We start from the raw sequence: 16,716 nt of genomic DNA on the forward strand, positions 1-16,716 counted from the left end.
CTATAATAACGAGTTACAACTGCAATCAATGTGAACGATGTAATATTTGAATCTTGAAGCATGCCACTGCAGTTAAAAATAAAATCTTCAGGTGAAAATAACTACTATTGAAATATATTTAGTGTATTGTGTATTAATATCATTATTTTTAGTATCCAAACAGACTTCACAAATCTAAACAAATTCAGAATAAATTAGTGATCTGCCATTCAGAGCACCATTTTACAATCTCAATATATACTCCAGAAATGGCAAACAATGACGTATGTTGTAGTCATGCTCTGTGTCTCCTCAGTATATGTTATAGAGTAAAAATTTTTCTATACTTGCCAGTTAAAAAAAAATATAATTCAAATTAAATGCTTTAACTAGAAAAAATAAAATAAAAATATAAGATTATCAGGTAACCTCTTAGGGATGTTATTATGAAAAAGAATGAGAAGAGGGAAGAGCGAAACAGCTAAAATTGTAATACATATATTGATTGATCTTAACACCACACAATTAAATAAAAAGAAAAAAAAATGAAAGCATATTGTACATCTAATTAAAACAAAATGTATTAGGCTTAGGCTTAGGTTATTGGTTTACTTATCAACATTTTTAATTAAAGGCATTTATGTTATATTACAAAATATCAAAGAGTTTTCCATTTTTTATAAATAAAATGAAGTTTCCAATTACAAAAAAAAAAAACATTTGTCAGAAATAGAGCATTAATAAGAAAAATAATTTTTTCATAGAATTTTACAATGGATACTTTGCTATTACATAATTATCTTCCCAAAACAACTATTTTTATGTTAATTATTTTTATAAATTTTTGCAATTATCATAATTCTAAATTACAAGAAGTCTACTTGAAATTTTACTTATTTTAACATCAAATGACTTTAAGTTATTTCTACTCACCAAATATCAAGGTGTAAAATATCAGTAGATACATCATCTATGTCACTGTAATAAAAATGAAAACAAAATAATTTTAAAACTAGGAAAATTAAGAAAAATATTATAAAAAAGTAATAAATTTGTAAAACGGGTTGATAGAATTTACTTAGGTTAATCCACAATAACCCACTGGGTCGGTCTAGTGGTGAACGCGTCTTTGTAAAATCAGCTGATTTTGAATTTGAGAGTTCCAATGTTCAAATCCTAGTAAAGGCAGTTACTTTTATATGGATTTGAATACTAGATCATAGATACCGGTGTTCTTTGGTGGTTCAGTTTCAATTAACCACACATCTCAGAAATGGTCGACCTGAGACTGTAGAAGACTACATTTCATTTACACTCACTCATGCATATCATTCTCATTCATCCTCTGAAGTAATACCTGACAGTGATTTCCGGAGAGGCTAAACAAGAAATAAAAAAAGAACGTTAATCCACAATATGTTTCTTAAACTTTTTTTTCTTCAGTTATCATGGATTAGGATCCAAATCCTGTTCCGGCATCACAAAGTCTTCCATCTTTCTTTTTCTGGGGTGTTCTTGATCTCGTCTAACCTATGGATGATAGTTCAATGCTCTTAAGGGGAGCCTACTGTCTTTCATTCTGTTGATATGCTCTAACCAGTTCTGAGTTTCTTCAAACTTCATTCCATAAAAAATCTTAAAATAATTTAAAAAAATAATATTTACTTACACTTTCTTTGGCTCTTTTAATAGATAATCATAAAAGGATATAATGCAGAACTGTGAACTTATAAATGATGTACTTTGTGGAACTCTGTACCCTAGTGACACGTCAATCTTACAACTTATCTTTGTTATTCCTATGGTATCATAAATATACTTAGAGTTTAGTAATCTGGTAATCTCATGGTATACCAGGTATGTTATTGTTCTTTTATTACTAGTGTTATACTACTACTCTTAATATTATAGTCTTAGATTTATTTGTCAAATGCCTGTGCATTTTATTAATTTAATTTTTTGAAGGGATTTCATCACATAGGGATATTATTATTTTAATGGCATACCTAAAGCAACTGAAATACTTTAACTGGTTAATATCAGGGTAGATTAAGAATAAAAAAAAAGATTCAAAAAGATGTTACATTTATTGATTTACTTTGTTGACATGCTGTGATACAATAAAGAAGTATAAGTGATGATGGTTTTCATCACTACTAAAGTATAATATTAAACTGATAATAGAGGAGTTTAGACATTATAAATTCTAGCACTTTAGAAATGATTTATTATTAGAACAGTCTTTTTAACAAAATAAAGAAACACACAAAAACTGTTCTATAATTTAAGTTTATTGGTTGAGAGTTGCCATGCCAGCTGCTATAAATAAACAATTTAGACAGAGAAGATAGAACCCACCGGGTTGGTCTAGTGGTGAACGCGTCTTCCCAAATCAGCTGATTTGGAAGTCGAGAGTTCCAGTGTTCAAGTCCTAGTAAAGCCAGTTATTTTTACACGGATTTGAATACTAGATCGTGGATACCGGTGTTCTTTGGTGGTTGGGTTTCAATTAACCACACGTCTCAGGAATGGTCGAACTGAGAATGTACAAGACTACACTTCATTTACACTCATACATATCATCCTCTGAAGAATTATCTAAACGGTAGTTACCGGAGGCTAAACAGGAAAAGGAAAGAAAAGAAAAAGACAGAGAAGATAGACCTTATAATTAAAATAAATTAGAGGAATTAGAGGAATAATTGAAGAACATAAGAAAGAAGCCGTAATAAGAAAGGGAGTCCGACAAGGATGTTCCCTATCCCCTTTACTGTTTAATCTTTACATAGAACTAGCAGTTGATGATGTTAAAGAACAATTTAGATTCAGAGTAAAAGAACAAGGTGAAAAGATAAAGATGCTACGATTTGCTGATGATATAGTAATTCTAGCTGAGAGTAAAAGGGATTTAGAAGAAACAATGAATGACATGAATGAAGTCCTACGCAAGAACTAACGCATGAAAATAAACAAGAACAAAATGAAAGTAATGAAATGTAGTAGAAATAACAAAGATGGACCACTGAATGTGAAAATAGGAGCAGAAAAGATTATGTTGGTAGAGGAATTTTGTTATTTGGGAAGTAAAATTACTAAAGATGGACGAAGCAGGAGCGACATAAAATGCCGAATAGCACTGGCGAAACGAGCCTTCAGTCAGAAATATAATTTGTTTACATCAAAAATTAATTTAAATGTCAGGAAAAGATTTTTGAAAGTATATGTTTGGAGTGTCGCTTTATATGGAAGTGAAACTTGGACAATCGGAGTATCTGAGAAGAAAAGATTAGAAGCTTTTGAAATGTGGTGCTATAGGAGAATGTTAAAAATCAGATGGGTGGATAAAGTGACAAATGAAGAGGTGTTGCGGCAAATAGATGAAGAAAGAAGCATTTGGAAAAATATAGCTAAAAGAAGGGGCAGACTTATAGGCCACATACTAAGGCATCCTGGAATAGTCGCTTTAATATTGGAGGGGCAGGTAGAAGGAAAACATTGTGTAGGCAGACAATGTTTGGAATATGTAACACAAATTGTTAGGGATGTAGGATGTAGGGGGTATACTGAAATGAAACGACTAGCACTAGATAGGGAATCTTGGAGAGCTGCATCAAACCAGTCAAATGACTGAAGACAAAAAAAAGGAGGAAGCAATGCACAATTCACAAATAATCTCTAAAAATAGTTATCTCATCTACAAATTGGTTCGAATCTGAGTCAAAGCTAGCTGCTTACATATGGATTAGAATACTAGACAGTGGATATTGCTGTACTTTGGTGGTTAGGGTTCAATTAACCTCACGTTTCAGGAATGGTCGGCCAGAGTCTGAATGAGGCTGCACTTCATTTACATGCCATACATATCGTCCTCATTTCATTGGGCCTTTGGGAGGGGTTTGTTTATTGTTCAATAGTAACAAATGGAACATTCATATAAGGAAAAAAACTTGTTATTAATTTAAAATAAAATCTTCTTAAATGATTGTAGTAATCTATATAAATAAAAATGTAAATGTTCGTTTGTTAAAAATCTTAAATCTCTGGAAGTTCTTCACCGATTGCTTTGAAATTTTGATACAACGTTGCACTCGAATACGCACGTATTTTTATATACCTACTATTTATATACCTAAGATGTTACACCTGTGACAGGTAAAAACATGCTTTTTTTTAAAAACAGCACTATCTGTTGGATATAAAAGCAACACATGCTATATCAAATATTTTACGATTCCATTTCAATGTTTCTGATATGTGTGTCTGCTATAGACTAAAAAACTACTGGCCTGATTTATGTGTGGGGAAAAGGGGATAAATTGGAAAAGGGAAAAATCAAAAAAGGTAAAAGGGAATAAGGGGAAAATGGAAAATGTAATGGAAAGGGAAAAGGGAAATAAAGAAAAGAGAAATGGGGGAAGGAAAAGGGGAAAGTTGGAGAAAAGAAAATGCTAAAAATAAAAATGGGAAAAAGGAAAATGAGAAAAAAGGAATTTGGGAAGGGCTGAAAAAAAAAGAAAAAATGAAATGGGAAAGGGAAACAGGGAAGGGCGAAAGGGAAAGGATAAAAGGGACAAACGGTAAATGGGAAAGGTTAAATTTTGTGAAGTTCCGTAATATTAATTTTGTTAATGTTTTATCAAACTTTCAATTACATATATATACACATTTAAAATTACGTGAAATTTTAGAGACCACAAAAACACAGTAATTAAGTTACAGTATGTTAAAACATATTCATTTTATAATTTGTCAATTTGTCGAAATCGTTTTCAGTTTAAAAAATTTCTGAAATTTATTATGAATGTATATGAAAATTCTGCTGTCCAGTACTAGACAAATAGATTCCAGAACTGGAAGGACTAATAGTAATGGAAAAAACTGGATTCAGATACTAATCTCAACAAACTGACAACATATAAAATGAATATGTTGCAATATAGTAATAGAATTCAATACCAGCTGAAGATGTGGGATCCTGTGAAAATCAATTATTGGAAATTAATGTGGTAAGTTTAACTCATCTAATTATTGTGTTTTGATGGTTTATATTTCATACAATATTAAATTTTATTAACACAGTGGTAAATAATTTGAGTTATTTTATTCTTAAAAAAAAAAAAAATTGTATATATATTATATATATAAATGTAAGAGTGTCCATTCTATATGTATTGGATAATTATCCAATATAATGGATTATAATCCAATGATTAGTAAATAATGTAATGTACAACCACTCCATAAAGTCATAAAAATGAAAAATTTTATAAAAATATTAACATAACTCCTGCTTACACTACAAATAAAAAATTAATTTAATGTATTAATAATAATTATAATAAGACAATAAACAGTAATGATTCTAATTTTAACAAACAAAGGGCATATATAGCCTGGGTTGTGAGGATTGCAATATGATATATGTTGGTATGACCAATCGTAAATTCACTATACGTGCAAAAGAACACATTGATAATATTAAAAAAAAATAATAAACCCAAAAATTCTAATTTTGTTAAACATATTTTAGATAATGGTCATACTTACAATCCAATTGCATTTATAAAAAATGTTAGATCTCTTAAAATCATTTTAATACACATAATTTAGAGAAATTTCATATCTACAGTAACCAAAAAAAATTTAATTAATGAACAGAAATTTTTTTAAAGAAGATAAATTATTTAAACAAGTACCAAATACAAACATAAAGAAATAATAATCATAACTAAAATATCATTTCTGATAACATGGTTTTCCTTTTAATTACATTTCAATCCACTAAAGTATCTTTATATTCTATTCAGTACACCATTAACATGCAAACAGTCAAGGCTATACATATTTTAACTTTTGACTTCATTATAATATTTTAACTCCAGACGATGGTTTGAAAAATCCGAAAGATCTTGAGGACTTTACACTTATTTCCTGGTAAGGTGGATATATCACTTATTATTTTATTAAATAATTTAAATTAAAAATACTGTGGAATATTTAAGTGAACATTTGGTTAAAATTTTTCTGAGAGAAATAGGCCTATAATTTAAATTTTCGTTTGCAGTGTTCAGTTTTCATAAATGTTTAGCTTTCAATAAAAATGAATTTGAAAACCTTGTGTTCAGTGCTCATACATGTTGATTAAATAATTTTTTTAAGAATTAAATTCTCTATAAGTTTTATAGAAAACATTTATTTATTTATTAGTTATTTAAGAAAGTTATTTTAAGCTAAACATTACAAGGTTGTTTTTTGGACCCCTAATTTTTGGTTTTAAGTCAGATATCTTAAAAACTAAAGGATGTACAATTGTGAGACCTATTTTATTGAATTTTTCAATAAAAAACGGTCTAAAACCGTAGAAAACCATTAATTTCACCTCTCAATTAACATCTAAAAAATTTCAGTATGACCTCATTTTGTTGAGGGAGCTGAGATCCAGGTGAAATTTTTTGCTAGCAGTAACGCTAATGAAGCGTTTCCAGACCTACATTTATATGAACTTTTTTCATTGTTTTGATAAGTGGAATATGCCTGTAAAGTATTGCACATTTCTCATGAAACATTCTGTATATATATTTGTGTTAATGTAAGTGTACTTAATTATTATACTACCCTTAACTACATTGATACTTCTGCATCTGAAGATTTATAAATAAAAAAATAAACGATAAATAAAGTTGTGAAAATCAAAACAGTAATAACTGCAGGTTGTTTTAAATATATTGTAACGAGACCAGTATAAGGGACCTGAGTAACGGATCCCTGCCAATTAAGAAGAAAGTAGTAGAAAATATAATAATGGAAGGAATTCACTGAAAGGAATCTTTTTTCTAAGGCTAACAGGTTTGTTTAACAATCATTCTTTGTAATACAGCCCGCTGACACATCTAAAACAGATGCTGTTTCATGAGAAGAATTACTAGACCACAGTAGGAATTCATGGGAAAATGCAAGGACTTGGATGATGACTCTTACGCTTCAACTTGGGTCTGGTTTTTTAGATCAAGAGGATAGGAGTATAAATACTAGGAAAGATGAGTTAATATCAGTTTTTGATGAGACGAGTATACGTGTATTGCTGGTTGTGTCCAGTGTGATTGTAAGACAGCATTATCTGTCAATGTGTAATACTGCAGGGTTCAGGGTAGTGTTTGACATGATACCACAAGCATTCCAGTGCAGACAGTGGAAGTTGTTTGGTGAGTTACTGTTAGACAATTTGTGAAATAGATAAAGTACTAAACTCAATCATAAATTTTTAGGGTAGTTTTATTTGTGAACAGGAAAGGTATTTGCAGAAAAAGAACTTTAGACTAATTTTATCTTCGTAGATAAAGTTAGGGGTGTAATATTTACACCCCTAACAACCATATCAGTTGTTAGGGGTGTAAATATTAGTGGACATTACAATGTCTTTTGTCAATTGAACTGAATTCTGGTTTTTACGATTTATTACCTGTAAATAAATCCTGACCTTACTTTAAATTCTATTTTGTGTAATTTTGTTATCAAACAAAATATCTCCTGTCGATCACAACAACTTTTATAAAAATAATATTTTTCTAAATTTGGTTTTTCATGCCTATATTTAATAAGAGGATACAGAATATTTGACTTTTTTATTGGTTTCTTTTTTAAATTCTTCAGAAAACCTCTCTTTGAATTTCCTTATTTGGTTTTTGCCTTTAAAGTAGACTTAATTTATTTAGTTGGTCATCAAGGTTTTAAATTCTCATTTTTGATTAGCACTTTATATACAAGGATGAAGACTTGGAAATATGCTACAAACTGCACAAAACAATTGATTTCTATAAAATAAACAATGAGAAAGTTATTTTCAGACCAACAAAATAAAGTAAAGAGTGATGATGGAGTAAGACTATTACTAACAAAGCTGACGTTTTATATAAATTGTGGTAATTTTTTTTACAGACTTTTGAAGAAAAGTACGGTATTACTTTTGGTTGCATAGCGGAAGTGGTAGGGGGGTGAAAATGACTACTTTTGTTTGTTGTATGTGTGAGCAAACATCTCACAAACATACACACACACACACACACACACACACACACACACACACACACACACACACACAGAGAGAGAGAGAGAGAGAGAGAGAGAGAGAGAGAGAGAGAGAGATATCTCCTTGTATTATATATTTATGTATATATAGGTTTATGTATAAAATTTTGTGGCTCAAAACTCTCTAAAACTATATGATCAGTTTCATTGAAATTTAGATGTGCTGTAGTAGTATATCTTAAGTTGTGCATGGGAATATTTGAAGATTGGTAGTAGTTCTTGAGTTATGCTCAGTTTAAAGTAAAAAAAAAGTTGAGGTTATGTTGACTGTGTAGTAGTGTATTTTTCATATGCGCTTACATGGTGAGAGAATTAGACATTTTTTTAAAAATTTTTTATTGTGATGTTTTTTGTCATGTAATATTTCTTATGGATCAATTTTTTTTTGTAAAATTTTAGATTACAATGAGTTGATATTTTTTCAAAAGAAAACAAAATAAAATAACAAACTTCAGTCTTCTTGTACAGAACTGCTCAAGAATCTTTTAATACAAATTTAAATTTAGAGCAATGCTGTTGGCTGTAGCGTTTATGAAGTATATATATATATAGTTTTATATATATATATATATATATATATATATATATATATATATATATATATAAAACTGCTGATATTGAAGTTATGCAGTCAACTGTAGATGAAGTTTCAGTATAAGTTAAAGATGAAAGAGTAATTAAGCTTTAGAAGAAGCAGGATTTTTGCATTAATCTAATTAGTGATAGAGCTCAATAAACAAAGTCATACAGGAAAGAATATCAAAATTATGGAAGAATTTTACTGTTAACTACTGGTTATAAGAAATTGTGATATCTTATTAAAACAATTTACAAAGAAGATTGTGGAATAACTAATGCAGATTTAGAAAAAAACCAGACACAATAAATCATATTTTCAATTGAGAAACATTTTAGAAAAAAATATACATACATAAGTTATTATTAATATCAAATAAAAATAAGTACATAGTAATATGTACTAGGAACATTTATGGATTACAGTGCATGAGTTTGGCTTTCCTAAATAATCTTATAAAATCTTTTAAGTAGAATGTTAAGAGAATTATGAGATTCAGAAGTTACAAGAGAGGCTTTTTCTATTAACAGTAGCCTATGGAAAAGTAATATATATTATCTCTTTTGTTAAATTAGTTATGAAAAATGGTTACTATTTCATAACCAGTTTGTGGCTGCTAAGTCCCAATATGGAATATGTTTTAGATTTTTTTTAATGACAATATGGATCTGCTAGGAAAATCTGATATATTCGGTAAATGTTTGGTGATTTGAATGAAATGACTTGACTGGTAGTTGTAATAGAAAATACAGACAAGTACACGGAGCTGGATTGAAGGAATATTGCATGTACAGATACAATGCTGCTAAATTTTATATAAAAGATGTTAGAAAATGCCTATAATTTTAAATATTAAAATTAATAATAGGAATAGGGTCTATGCTGTTCCTTGAGGTACTTGGTAAATAATAAGTCTAATTGCATTATTCTTGCTTTTGAACAATAGTTCACAAGTAAATGTTAAGGTTGTAGAAGTTAACTTTTTTTAACAAAAAAAAATTACAAATATTCTTAATTTGACAAAACCTGTATTAAGAACAAATATAGTAAAGATCAAATGTATTTGACCAGTTATTAATCAGATTCTTTAACCATTATGAGTTCCAATAAAAGTAGTAATACCACTAACAAATTACTGAAAAAAATCCTTTGCAGCATATTTTCTTAAGTTGAAACAGTGATTTTTTATTTATCTATTTTTTTATAACCTGTTTCAGTTAATTGTTTAAATTAATTTTATTTTTATGTGGGTGAATACATGTTCATTGAATGTGTCATAATTGTATGTTTAATTAGATAGTCAATCCAATTTTTTATTTATCTATTTTTTTTTAGTTTTTGGGATTCTTTTGCTGTTCTGTTCTGAAAGTGAACTACTATCTAAATGGATACTATCTGATCTGATAATGATACATATCTAATTTACAACCACTAAAATTTTGGGTGGGGGTAAAATAATTGTCATTTACGAGAAACATTTTGTCTCAGATATGTTTAATTCTAGAAACCTAATTATTTAACCAAAATAAACAGAAAGTTTTGCTCTGTGATATGTAGACAGTTTTAGTTTGCCAGTTTCCACTATGTCATAAAACGTTTTTGGCAAACATTAACAAAAATGAAACATTTTGTTGATATTTTATTTAATTTCATTTGAATTATTTTAAGATAACCTCTCTACACATCAGAGATCAAGAATTTATGTACAATTTAAAAAAATATCATCAAAATATCAAGCATACAAGTTTGGTTATAACATTTCTAGCGTTTTAAAATCCTGGGAAAAAATTTCGCAAATGAAAAAAAAAATATATTTTGTACATAATTAATTGATAAATTCAGGTCTGATCATGAATTTCTTAAAGTTCTGATTTTTGAAAATCAGACAGCCGTATTATCTGCGCTAATGTCATCTGTATTTACATGATAACGGCCAGCCTTTGGTTCATTTTATTATGTAGAAGCTACCAGGGTAACTTGATTTTTTGCCAAAGTTTTTCATTCATAATTTTCGCCCTCATACATTTTGTTTTTGTGAAACACGTTGTTTTGTCGGTCTCATATTATAATTAATTTACTTTATAAACAAATAAACTAATCAAATAAAAATTATAACTGTAAACAAAAAAAAAAGAAAAAGCAAATGTCTGTACCTGTAACGAATACATAACCTAAATACTATAATCACATGTGATCAACATTTTAAAAACACCTTATTTATCCCAGATAACTACACAAAGTGAAATAAAAAACAGTAATTAATAAAACAATGTAAGTAATTTACGTCATAAATCAAAAAAATTGAATAATCCAAAATAATTTGTCAAAATATTAAACAGTACAAACAAAAGCGGAGGAGATAAACTAAATATTCAAAAATTAGTGCTACTATCAGGTGGAAGAAATTGAACTTAAAGAAGACAAAATAAACTTTAAGATGAGTCTTAAAGGAACTACTTAAGACTATTGAAACCCAAACAATAAATTTAAAAAAAGATCGATAAGTTGTTTGTTTAAAAAGAAGCAATTTCATCTAGCAACGACCTATAATTTTTTTTATATTTGCAGCTAAGATATAGAAAAATAATTACATCACATTAAAAAGCAGTTTTAAAGAAACAAGAAATGAAAAAAAAATTTTTTAGTCAAAATCTGGTTAACTTAATTTTTCCAAACGCAGTCTAATTTTTCATAAATGATTACACAGGACGACAAAAAAAATTATTTGAAACTGAGATAAAAGTAGGAGAATAGAAATTTTATTATGCTGAATCTTAAAATAAAATAAGTTTTTCTTCATCATCCTCAGATTTTTAGTTATGACCCGTCAAAATATTAAGAAACTTCTAAAACAATAGAATATAAAAATAACGACGACAACAACAAAAGTAATAATAACGCTCCGGGTAAATCCAACCCCACGTCCGTGCAACAATATCCACGCACACGCCTGGGACGGACAACGACATGGTATTTCGGTACCTGTCACTTATGTCGGATAACGGGAAAATAGTCTTGCTCATGAGCTCCTTATGGAGTACTGGACTGGCGACTCCGAGCTGTCCGAGCTGGTTGTGTTTGTGCTTCTTGGTTTACGCTATTTATTGGGGGGGGGGGGGGAGGCATGAACGTGATCTCTTTGCCGACGCTGGGCGGAATGCGGACGGGGAGTGTCCATCCCTCTTCTCAATTATGGAGCCGGTTTGAGAGTGAGCTGTTCTGTGAGCTTGCTCTGCCGAAATCTAGCGCCATCCAACGTGAGTCGGTCGGTCACTTCGGCCCCTGGCAGGGATTGTCCCATGGGTAAGGGTATCGGAGCCCATACTGCAACGTGCGAGAGCCCTGAGATGTCGGTATCGTGGGGTTTACGGACAAATTAACATCCACATCTTCCATGGCAGAGGGTTCACGTCCAAAACCCTTGTTCTGGAGAGCATTTGTTTTTGCAAGCGAAGAGAAGGAAAAGCATAGAATTTAGCGATAAAGAAGAGGTTATCGATCTGGAAAGGAAGATAGAAATTCGTAAGTTTAGACTGAAGAGTACAAGTTCAGCACCAAAATATTTGGTTATAAAGAAGAAAGATGGCGACTTTTAAAAAAACTAGCACTTTCATGACAGCTCGTTGCATCATGGAAGCTGCTGGTGGGCTGGTTAAAGACACAGAAAACTACAGTTGGATTTTTTGTGGAAACTATCAATGATGTTCAGTCTGTGATTATTGGATTCAAAGATGATCGGAGTCATGGACATTGAGGTATCTCCCAATAATACATTGAACACCTCAAAGGGCGTAGTCGTGTGCTGGGATTTCTTAAACTGCACAGAAGACGAGATTGAAGGTGAATTACATGAACAAGGTGTTGCGTGCCATCGCTTAAACATGCAACAGAATGGGGAAGTTCAACCCTCTGCATCACATGTGTTAACTTTTAGTAAACCAAAGTGTCCGGAGAAGATAAAAGCTGGTTTTTACAGGTTGGATGTGCACCCATTTATCCCAATACCTTTGTGTTGCTTTGGGTGCCAGAGATTCAGACATATGGCAGTTCATTGTACAAGAAAGCAGATATGTGTGTGTGGTGAACCATTACACCTGGATGACCCATGCAGCGAGCCTCTTTTCTGTGTCATGGACACCAGTTTGTAAGGTCTAGGAATTGTTCTATTCATAAACAAGAAGAATCGTACAATTAGGGACAGTAGCCCAAAGTCGTAGAGGAAAGTAGATGTAATAAAACAAAAGTGTCCTACTCCACCACGGAATGAACCTTCGACCAGCTTAAAGGCAAAGAAAATTGAGACAAAAATGCAGAACGAACTTGCAGCTAAAAGTCAGACTGAAAAAATCCCAACTTTGGGAGCCGCAAAACAAGAAATTTTCATTTTGGAAAAGAAAGATTTAGAAAAGATTACAATGGAGCCTCCGAAATCACAGAGATCTTTAGCTCTCTTTAGACACTTGCCGCCCCACACATTCTTGCAGTGAGTACTCTTGACTGTGATGAGGAACTGAAGGATCTATCAGACATTACAGAATTTGACATTGAGGCCTTCAGACAAATGGAGAAGAGGAAGAAAAAAGGATGGCCTAAAGGGAAATCAAGGCGATAGATTTGAACAAGAGAAAGATCAGATATCTCAATTAAGAGTTTTATAATTAAATGTATTTTTTAATTTTCTATTGATATGTTTTTTTGAGGTTTTAATATAAGTGTTTTGTGTGATGTTAAATGGCAAGGGACCTTTATACTCTTGTTATACTTTGTTTAATAGATTTTTAATGTGTGTTTTAATTTTCATCACAGACAAGTTTTGTTTTAAGTTTTAACTAAATTTCGTAATGGCCCGAAAGATTTTAAAATAACAATATCCTTTACACCCTTGTTATGTTGTTCTTTCAATAACCATTATCAAGTCATTTTAGATGCTCTTTTTGACAAGACTAGTCCTTGACTATGTCATCTATGTTCTGTTTTCTGGGACGGAAAAGATATTTTTGTTCCTTTTTTTTTGATTTGGATAAGGCTAATGTCCAAAGAAGTTGTGCCTCAGAAACTTCAAGAAAAAAAAACAATATATACAAACACAAATGTATTTAATTAAACTTACAGAAACTAATCATTTAAAGTACTTACAAACGAAATTTCTCGTTCCAACGAGGGTTTAGTGTTTGTGGTCTAACACTTGTAGCTCTAATGAATTTGGCAGGGACTGCTGAACTTAAACTATCTCGGTGTTGTTCTCTTCTTTCTTTTCTTTTGAAACTTAATCTAAAACTTAATGAAAAAAATAAAAAGATTAGATTTATAAAACTTTAAAACAAAAAAATTTAAATCACATAAAGTTTACCAAAATGTTTACCTAATCAGATAGATTCAGTCAGTTTTTTAATCTTATATCTATTATAAAAAAATGAATTTATCTTACATACAGATATTTCATAAAAAAAAATCTAAGGAATTTTATATATGAGAAGATATGTTTCTATAAATCAACACAAAAGATAAAAAATGGATCGCAATTTTTCTTATTTATTCGTTCAAATGAATTAAATCATCAGAAATCATTCTTATTAAAAAATAAAAATAATATTACAATAAAAATACTCAAAACAATAGTTAAAAAGTTAATTTTTTAAGTTTAAACTGAAGAGTATAACAATATTTTTTTGAATACTACATTTTGATGAATTTGAGGTTGCAACACTAATATTTATGGTTTTATATATTAATGTTGTCAGCTCATTATTAAAGACACCTTCTTTTACTTGCTCTTCTCTATTTTTTATTTTCTCTCTCCTCTTTCTTTAGATTGAAATTTTACCAACGTTACCTGTCTCATATTATGTTGGTTTTTACCAGTTAATGGTCATTTAAAAAGGGTGATCCATTTCATTACTAATTCAGTTTACAGTTTTTTTTTTTTAATACTCTAATATTAATGTAATTTATTTTTGTGTTGTATGCTGAAGTATATGCATTTTTAAAAAGTGCATTATAAATTCATGGATTTGATTCCCATCAAGTTTGATATTTTCTTATGTAATAAATTTTTCCATCTCATATTCCTGTGCATAAGCTTCAAGCTTATCTGGTGAATTAACCATCTAAATAAAAAAAACTAAATTTAAATTTATTTAAAATATGCAAAAAATCCATTGTTATTTTGAAGTTAATTCTATTTATATTGTTCTTTATAACTGTTGATTGAATGAGTAATGAAGTATTTAATCTATCACTACTGTTTAATTTCTACATTTCTGAATTTTATTTATAAGACAGACACTATTAGCAATACTAGTTACTGGTAACAATTTTTATTGTATCAATTTCCAATAATGTAATTTGAAAATTAATTAATTATTTTAATAACTTACTAATTATTAAAAATTTAATTTAATAATAATTTTAATTATTTAAATTTTTATTATTTTTGAACTGCTTTGCATTATTTATTTTCATCAAAATGCAAGTTTATTGCACTTATTTTTCTCACAACTAAATTTTTTCATACTAGTTATGTTTTTTATTTTAATTTAGTAGGCGTATATAAATTTTAAATAAAATTAACAATTTGAAGTACTCTATAGAGTAGTTTTTTGAATTTTATTTTGTATCAGTAGCAGGAGGTATTGTATCTTACTAATCACGTCTTGTGTTATTTAATGATATTAATTTTATTTTTGGAGATTTCCTTTACAATCCTACAATCTTTACAATTTTGTTTCTGAGCTATACAAAAATAAAAATATGTGTTTTAGATTAATATCTATTAGAATGAACATAGTTTTATTCCTGCTACTATTACTGATTAAATATAGTTAAAACTAGAATCAATCAGTGGAATTTTAATTTTTCCATTGGCAGAATCATTTCATTTTCCATAGCAGCATTAATATTATTGCTGCTATTGTTTTTAATGAACATATTTATACAAGAAAAGCATGTATTAAAAAACAATTTCATCTGGTGAAATTTAAATGAAATGCAATCAAGACATCAAGTTATATAATAACTTTTATCAGATTTATTTAAGGACCAAATAATGTTTTGGTTAAGGACAAAGGACATGAGTCCTTTTTAATCATTCATTTATGATGTGTATGAATTAATTACCTTTATTATTGAGATTAATTACAATTACTTTTAATGAATTAATTATTTTTAAAAATTATTTTATTTACCTTTGGCTTATTTCATTTATTTCATTAAATAATACATTTAAATTTCATTTAAATGTATTATAAAGTTTGTAACTTGGTTGGTTGGCACAAATCATTTTGAAGTTTACTAATCTGAGATAAAATAATTAAAAGTAGTGTTATTTTATTGTTAATCTTTTCTTTCACTTTTAGAAAATTATCTCCTGTACTCTTATTTAATCCCTTACAAAATCTGTGACACTGTTTAAAATCTTTAAAGTAAAGTCTTTAATTTAAATCCTATTGTAACATTAAAACTGTAATTTTTGGTACTGCAATAACAAATTTAAATAACTTTTTAATGGTAAATATCTAATAGACATATTACAATACATAAATTTTTATCGGTAAATATTTACAATAAGTGCAGAATATGCCCCATCATTCTTCTTTGAATTAAAGATTCAAGAACATCCAGCATTTCAATAGGCTGTATGTTAATAATAATAATAATAATAGGCTGTATAATAGGTAGCAGTCATGGTCCTGTCAGAAGAGATTACATTTATAATAGTATTCATTGCAAGATGCATTACAACTCTGTTTCAGGTTGAAATCAGTTCTCATGGTATGCTTTTTGGATTTTCAAAATGTTGCTGCAGTTTCACTTAATCAAATCCAAAAATTGCTTTCATTAGGCAGTGAGATGGAGTGAGGTCTCATCAGAAAAGAAACTGTTATCCAAAATAAGACTTTCATTAGTTTAGTTTCTGCCCCAAACAAAACTAATCAACCATTTCAGAAAAGGAGACTCATGAAATATTAGAAGGCTTCAATTCCTGCTACTATATCATGCGGTAAGAATATAGATTCAACATTTAAGAGTGTGTTACATACTTCAAACCGCTATATCTCTCTGTGTAATTTTTCAAA

General features: G+C 29.3%; 1 protein-coding gene across 1 annotated transcript in view; it reads right to left on the bottom strand.

Moving 5' to 3' along the window:
• unc-13-4A (BAI1 associated protein 3) overlaps positions 1-16,716 on the bottom strand; it is a 118,357-nt gene that overhangs the window by 100,740 nt on the left and 901 nt on the right. Inside the window, exons 2-3 of the mRNA XM_075369588.1 lie at positions 13,778-13,918; positions 913-957 (exon numbers count right to left, since the gene is read on the bottom strand). Coding sequence (XP_075225703.1) covers positions 913-957; positions 13,778-13,918 — 186 coding nt within the window. The remainder of the gene's footprint in view (positions 1-912; positions 958-13,777; positions 13,919-16,716) is intronic.

Source organism: Lycorma delicatula, chromosome 6 (assembly GCF_047948215.1).
Source record: "Lycorma delicatula isolate Av1 chromosome 6, ASM4794821v1, whole genome shotgun sequence".
Classification (NCBI taxonomy): domain Eukaryota; kingdom Metazoa; phylum Arthropoda; class Insecta; order Hemiptera; family Fulgoridae; genus Lycorma; species Lycorma delicatula.